We start from the raw sequence: 7,854 nt of genomic DNA on the forward strand, positions 1-7,854 counted from the left end.
ATAAATTTTAGAAAATAATTAAATAGCATTGATTAAAAACTAACAAAAATATGCAATTAATTTTAAAAGTTAAAATTACAGTAATAATATGTTTCTAGTTCTTTTTGCGTGGACACATGTAATGATACTTCAAAATGATTTGGTAATGATGATGATATTTTGATAATATTTTTTGATAACTTTTTTAATAACGAGACATGTGTCATTGATTTATTTAAATTCAGGATAATGATATTTAGATAACATTTTTTGACAATATTTGAACATTGATTACGTGTCAATCTGTCATTGGTCAAAAATTACTCCACAATCACATATTGACACGTAATCAAAATTCAAATGTTGTCAGAAAAAATGTTGTCTAAATATCATTATCCTTAAATTTATATTTAAAAAAATATTTAAAATGGAATGGTCACACATATATTCTAAAATAGTTATTAAAAAAATACTGTTAAAAAAACTTTTTCTTTTAGTAATATCTAACTTGTCTGTTTTACATACCAATATCATGAACTTTTCTTCTTGTTTTTCTCACACATACAACTATCATGCACTAAGATAAAAAGTTCCACGTTAGACTCTCACGAAGAAAGTGTAGAAAAACGGAAAAACACATGTTTAACGTTTCCTCTTCATTATATTTTAATTTCATTATTATATAGTTACTGTTAAAGTCTTTAATAGATTCCTTAATTGAAAATTTTAATTAGTTTTTTACATTAATTTGCAATTAGGTTTTTCTAGAAACCGCAAATTCAATTTTTTCTAACAGATTTAAATTATTCAATTATAACATCTGTACAAGATCAGTAATCTAATCACAATAATTTAATATAAATAATTAACTTTTTTTTTTCAAAATAATTCAGCCACTTTAACCTTTAACCAACTTATTATTGTCATTAAAAGGTATGTTTAACTTGGTATTAGAAAGTAAACTGAGAACAGAGCAATTAATAAAAGGAAGAGCTCTAACAAACAAACCCATGAAATGACTAACTTGATGTGATCAGAATTCAAACCCAAGAATGGTGAGGCTGTAACTCTATTCCATTCTCATGGCACCATCATCGCCTCCGCCGTCCGACAATTCCGACGCCGAAGGCCGCCTCCGAGAAGCGGAGGAGCGTCTCCGTGACGCCATCGAGGAGCTCCAGCGGCGGCAGCGCCGGGCCGCTGCTCATGCTCAGCACCACCTTCGCGTTGAATCGCCTCCCTGCGATCATGGCCCCGACGAATCATGCGTCGCTCACGCCATTGGCAACCTCTGTCAGACTTTCCTTCTCTCCTATGGCGTCAGAGTCGGCATTGGTATACTTCTCCGCGCCTTCAAGCTCGTTCGGAGGCAGTCCTACTCCTCTCTTCTCGATCTCAAGGTTAGTTCAAATCAAATTAGGGTTCCGAATTTTCCTTCTATGACAACATTGATTTCTTACTCGAATAAAATCTCCTCCTCGTGTCAGATTTGAGGTTTGTTTGTTTATCTGAAACATTTTCTCTTAAAATTTAGTCGTGTTTTGATCGGAATGAGCAGAAAGTAACAGAATCGGCGGTTTGGTGTAGCTTAAAGCGGAATTTAAAGCAATTGAGATTTCGTATTCTTTATTTTAATATATTTTATTGAAATTGATCCAGCATATGTTATTCACTTCGGTTCAATACTTTTGTAGCTAATATTATTGAGTGGAACTGTGTATCTTTAAATTTTTGTTAGGTAATATGTATATTGCGTGGAAGTATTGACAGTATTGTTATAGATGTTAGTATTTCGGTATTTGTAACTGGAGAATGTGAGATTATGGATGTTGTTTTTCGTTGTTTCCAGCAACTTGTTTCAGAGAAAGATCTAATAGTAAGGGAAGAAGCATGCCGAATTGGTTTACTTTTCGGTGGTTTCACTGGATCTTATCATGCTCTTAGATGTTTGTTGCGTAAATTGAGAAAGAAAGAGACACCACTTAATGCGTAAGTTCCAAGTCGAACCACTTCCTGGATTTATTCTTCTAGCTTTTCTATTTGAATGGTTTTTTTTTTTTTTTTTTTTTTTTTTTTTGAGTTTTTGTTCATCTATATTTAAAATACTTGGATATTGTTATATGCTGTTTGTGTTTGCGCCTGTTGGTTATTTATGACTTTGTTTAGGGCGATGATGGTGCAGAATTTTAGCAGGTTCAATAGCTGGTTTCTCAATTTTGGCGTTGAATGATTCAAATAGGAGACGTACACTGGCTCTGTACCTGTTGGCTAGGCTGGCCCAGGTATTCTAAAGTGCATCCCCAAAATGATTTCTAAGCAATCTGACTTCCGTGGATTTATTTAATGCATTTTTAGCCTTTTGTAAACGATTTGCATATGCCAGGCTAATGCATATTCTTATATACTAGTGTGCTTATAACTCTGCAAAGTCTAAGAACAAGTTTCACCTTTGGGGGAGTCATTGGAGGCATGGAGATTCATTGCTGTTTGCTATTGCTTGTGCACAGGTATTTAATCCTCACTCAAAATTTTCGGGCCAGGGTTTACCGTTAACTATCACTTTATAATCTTTTTGTGTGCCTGATAATTGATATTGTTAAAATAACAATAAAACTAGTATGAAGCATTTTTATAGATATGAGCAAGAATGTTATTTGATGCAAAAGCTTTTATTGTTACAAAACTTCATAGCCAATCCTGGTGAGAGAAAAAAATGAATGGTTGTTGGACAAAATATAACACTTTTTACTTTTCTCACAAGTCATTTCACAATAACACGTTTCTACCATTTAGCACTTATAATTAGTTGGGATACGCCTTGCGGGAATGTTTATTCCGTAATTGTCTTAATATAGCCCATGTAGCCGATTCCTCTTATGCCCAAAATGTTAAGTAAATTACCTTGTATAACTACTAGTTAATATATTAAACTTGATTGTTTCTTCTTGGGAGATGCTTGATGGGTTCCTCAATGTCTGTAAGATATTTGTCATTATTGATTTCATGAAATGTAAACCTTAAAATTTGTCTATAGCATCTCATCTTTTGTCAGGTTTCATGAAGTTACTTTTATTATTTTTACAATTAAAAAAATATTTCAGGTTATGTATGCCTTTGTTATGCGTCCAGAGAGCTTGCCAAAATCCTATCAAGAATTCATTCAGAAAACTGGGCCAGTTGCAGAGCCTGTGTACAAGGCTGTGAGGGATAGCTGTAGAGGTCATCCAGTTGATGTTACTTCACTACATACCTACTTATCTCATGTAGGAAGGTCTGACTATGTAAAGTTGGAAGAATTTCCCTCTATTATTCCATGTTCCATCATTCATCCTGAAACAAATTCATGTTTAGCCCATCAAGTAAAGGCAACTTCAAAAACGTTCAAGAAAACATTCCCGCTTTACTTTTCTTTGACCTTTGTGCCTTTTGTTGTTCTGCACCTACAGAAGGTATTTTCTTACTAAATATTTTCTGTTACTATATCAGCAAATCATATACTTGCATAATTTATCAAGAAAATTGATTTTTTTTGTAAAGAGAACTGTTATGCATAATTTGGAAGTGTTTGTGGCAAGTGTCCTTTCTAAGGCACTGGAAGGAAAACACAGCTAGTAAATTGCTTGTGGTTAGGTTCCTTTTCTTATTTTGCTGGCTTACAAAACTTTAAATTCTTAATTTTTATGCATTGTCAGGGCAAAGCACACAGCTATGTATGACTTTTAATGTATCATTATTGTAAAAGTCAACGCACTTGACCATATAACTTATATGACATTTTGTGATTGGTCAGTGCATCACAATATTTACCCCTAACTTTATGCCCATAACTTAACTACTTACTGCCATTTTTGTTTTAATTTAAGGTAACACTATCTTGCTAATTTTAACAGAGTTGTTTTTGTGCTTGGAATAAGATAGCCAACTTCTGTCTGCATCAACCAACGTTACTATTATTAACTTTTATTGCTGACATTTCTGTAATTTTTGTATATTTTTCTTTGCTGATGTGAAAATTTATGTTTTTTCAGTTCACTGATGCTCCTTTCCGTACTTTCTGGCTTGCCATCAACGGAGGTGTCCGCTCAACGGCTTTTTTGTCTGCTTTTGTTGGAATCTTTCAGGTGTATTTTGTTGTTGTTCTCACTATTAATATTATTACTATAATATTTTTTATCGGTAAATGTAATTTTAATGTTCTGTGTGTCTTTCTGGTTGTGCAGGCAGTCATATGTTTACATAGAAAAGTTTTTTCTAGAGATCACAAGATGGTATATTGGATAGCAGGTGGAATATCTGCCCTATCTGTGCTACTGGAGAAAAAAGCTAAGCGTGGTGAGCTAGCTTTATATGTTCTTCCCAGAGCAGGAGATTCACTATGGTATATCTTGGTGAACAGGCACCTCCTTCCAAACATCAGGAACGCTGAGGTATGGCCTCCTGACTTATTTATTTATTTATTTTAAGTAAAGAAGGAATGCAAAATGATCACCACATAAATTTCAATTCGGACTAGGTTGACATCCCAAGCTATATTAATTATTTGCTGCATACCTAAATATCATGAAAGATAAAAAAAAAATTCAAAAGAAAATGAAGGGACTATACAAACATCACTCAAGAAACAAACCTTTGACTTGGCAGACATCATCTAATCCTATAGAAATCAAACAGTAAAATCTTGAATAAGATCCCATGACGTAGTACGTCTATGTCTAATCCCCAGAGCAGAGAGTTCGTTGGCATAATGGTTTCTCTCTATTTATATGAGATACATGAAATCTCATGCTCCTAAGCCACGCAACATATTCTGCCACCGATTATGAAGATACCAAAAAACAATATGATAATGGCAGAAAGCTTGAACTAGCAACATAGAGTCACTTTCAATTCATAGACTATACCATGCTTTCTCAATTGCAATTTCAGTACCTCGGATAGCACCAGGAAGTTTTGCATAATTAGCTAATTGTACACCAAAATAGTGAGTGAAACAACCAACAAAGGCAGCAACTCTATCATGAAATAGGTCCCCACAAGCTCCAAGACCAAGAGCACTATGAGCAGCTCCACCATATTGCACTTTATCCAAAAACAGGGAGAACATAGTAAAAGATAGCGGTATGACAGAAGGAGCTAGACCACTTTACTATAGATGCCAAATGCTTTTAGAATGCTGAAATATTTCATCTTAGATTTCCCATTATAAGAGCACAGATTACCAAATATGTTTAAGATAGGGAAGACATGGCTTTTTAAGCTGGAATAATGACACACTGTAAAGTTTTTGGCTTTTCATATATCCTTCAAAACAAGTAGATTTTTGGCTACACCTAATGCCATCAATGACACAAAAAGATGACAGCTTGATGATTAATACGAAGCATCAATACATAACAACACCCAATCAAGGCTTTGATGATTAACAGTATCATGCACACATGAACTAACTAGAACTTAAGAATGAATGGACAAGTGTGGAACATTGATTCCCACAATGATAACATCTAGAAACCATATACCAACCACATTTAAGAAGATTATCATCTATGGCATGTCTATTATAATATATCTCTCCATATCAAATTTCATACCCACAGAAGATGGGTATAAATTTTTACTTCGGAGACATAAACGAGTATAACCAAATTCATACTTGTCCTACCTATCACCACACCTATTTAAGAGACATGCTTTATTCATTCCACCATGAGTTTCAAATCATCAAGGAGGAATATGCCATATATGCTTCTAGAGTTCCATGAAGAAAGTCATTCTTCACATTAAATTGCTGTAATCTTCACAACCAATTTGACTTTATATTTGTTTATTGTCCACTTGCACTGTAAATATCATTTTGCATTTTATGACCTTTTTGTCTCTTGGTTTGTAAAAAATAAGTTTTTTTCTAATGCATTCATCTTCTTTCATGGTTTGAATCCAATTTTCACTTTTCATGGTTTCTTGAACTAAGGTAGGAATATTTGTGCTATCAATGACAACATTAAATCTTCAGTCTTCAGTCTTTATTAGAGAGATTATCACTGCAAAAATATTGAGAAATGCAATATTCAGCACACTATTTTTTCCTTTCTCAATGCAATGGGTGAAATCTCAATAACACTTATCTCCTCCTCACTATTATCTTCAGGAATTATTACCTCGGAATTAGATAACTTTTCTTGCACTGAAGCCAAAGTGAATTGTTGCCTTTAATATTTTTTGTTAAAGAATTAATCTTCTTCCTCATTGTAGGCCGGTTCTATTCCAAATATTGGACATCCTGCAAAGATATAGTAATTACATGAATAAGAGCTCATTCATTTCAAGTGCTTTCTCTCCTTGAAACGGGAGGGTTGGCAAAAAAATATTTGTTTTGTGAAAGGTGATATCCATAGAGCATTTGTACCCCCTTCTGTTAGAGGGATAACCAATAAAAACATATTTAAGTGTTCTAGGATGTAATTTACTGTGACTAGAATTATGAGTGACAAAAACAGCACATCTAAATATCCAACAAGATAGACCAAACGAGAAGAGGGAACAAAAGAGAATATAAACTCATTAGGAATAATGTCATTAAAGACACAAATGTGTAACCTGTTGATGAGATATGGGACCATTAACCCAACTTCTCCCTGATAGCTTTTAGGAACATGCATGTAGAAAAAGGAGGCTCTAACTACTAGAGGATGACAATTCTTCCTTTTTGCAACCCCATATTGTTGTGGAATGTTAACACATGTTAGATCATGAATAATACTATTATGAGACAAAAATTTGGAGAAAGAAGGTTTCTTGAAGTGCCATGGACTAGCAAGGAGAAAGAAGGTTTCTTGAAGTACATGATATGACTCACCAATCACACCTCCTTGTCCAGTTTTCTGTTAACTTCTCAAATTGCAATGAGTTAACTCTTTTCTGGTCTGTTTTTGAAGCATTTTTCAAAATTATTTTTCTTGTACTCTTGCAACAGCCTTACTTTGCTTGAGAAAAATTTAGTTTTTACTGTCGGTGCCTCTCTAGATGTTTTTTGACCTCCAATATATCCATGTAGTTCGAGAATGTGAGTATTTTATCAGTTTGAAAACAATGCCTCCCACCATTGCCGCTCATTTATTGTCTTCTTCATAGTCAATCATGTCCATGATTATTCATGGTTTAGGAATTGCGAAGTAGGCTATGCCTTGCATGACAACTACATAACTTGTGTCATTTTATGCTGTCAACTTGTACAGGTTTTCTTGTTTTCTGTGTGTATGGGAGGAATAATGTATTACTTGGAACACGAGCCAGAAACCATGGCTCCATTTCTGAGGGGCTTGATCCGTCGCTTCCTTGCGAGCAGAATCAGCAATCCAAGCCCACCATCTAATCGGACTGCTTCCTACGCATACCTGCAAGCTCTTGATGGCATGACACCACCAACATTACAGGAGAAGAGGGATACTGAATCTGAATCTTCCGAAAAGTACAATCTTGAATCTATTCCTGGGCTTTAACGTTGATTTTTTTAGGGTAAGGAAGGGGTGGCCACCGAACTAATGTTTTCTTATATTAGGTTATACAGGTTATCCTTGTATTGGGAGCCAGTTCTATGTTAGGTTCCTCATTTTTTATTGATTGCCAATGAAGGTGCTCTCAAGTTTAGGTGTTCTTCTTAATGCTTTCTAATTGTGTGCGATTGTTAAAAAAGAAAAAATTATGTGCCAAAAGTAAATAAAAACACGATCTAATTATGAAGTGCTTGATGGAACAATTGATCACCATAAGAGGTTTAAATCGACTGATACAGTAATTCTTCTTTGGATTGTATTAGTTTTAAACTAAATAAATTGTTTACAGTGAAAGAGGAGGGGATTTTGAATTCTCAATTAT

At 34.3% G+C, this 7,854-nt stretch overlaps 1 protein-coding gene across 1 annotated transcript; it reads left to right on the forward strand.

Moving 5' to 3' along the window:
- Positions 1–942: 942 nt before the first annotated feature.
- Positions 943–7,780, forward strand: LOC106772004. The gene is made up of 8 exons (XM_014658104.2): positions 943–1,379; positions 1,829–1,968; positions 2,162–2,261; positions 2,388–2,486; positions 3,081–3,428; positions 4,008–4,100; positions 4,200–4,406; positions 7,215–7,780. Exons 1-8 carry the CDS (start codon positions 1,062–1,064, stop codon positions 7,476–7,478), a joined length of 1,569 nt encoding a protein of 522 aa, XP_014513590.1. The 5' UTR covers positions 943–1,061; the 3' UTR covers positions 7,479–7,780.
- The last annotated feature ends 74 nt before the right edge of the window (positions 7,781–7,854 follow it).

The sequence above is a fragment of the Vigna radiata genome, chromosome 8 (assembly GCF_000741045.1).
Source record: "Vigna radiata var. radiata cultivar VC1973A chromosome 8, Vradiata_ver6, whole genome shotgun sequence".
Classification (NCBI taxonomy): Eukaryota; Viridiplantae; Streptophyta; class Magnoliopsida; order Fabales; family Fabaceae; genus Vigna; species Vigna radiata.

Excerpts from the sequence above, each read along its gene's own strand:
- LOC106772004 (XM_014658104.2), top strand. The coding sequence starts at position 1,062 with ATGGCACCATCATCGCCTCCGCCGTCCGACAATTCCGACGCCGAAGGC. Across the intron at positions 3,429-4,007 it reads TTGTTCTGCACCTACAGAAG|TTCACTGATGCTCCTTTCCG; the intron begins GTATTTTCTTAC and ends ATGTTTTTTCAG. Across the intron at positions 4,101-4,199 it reads CTTTTGTTGGAATCTTTCAG|GCAGTCATATGTTTACATAG; the intron begins GTGTATTTTGTT and ends CTGGTTGTGCAG.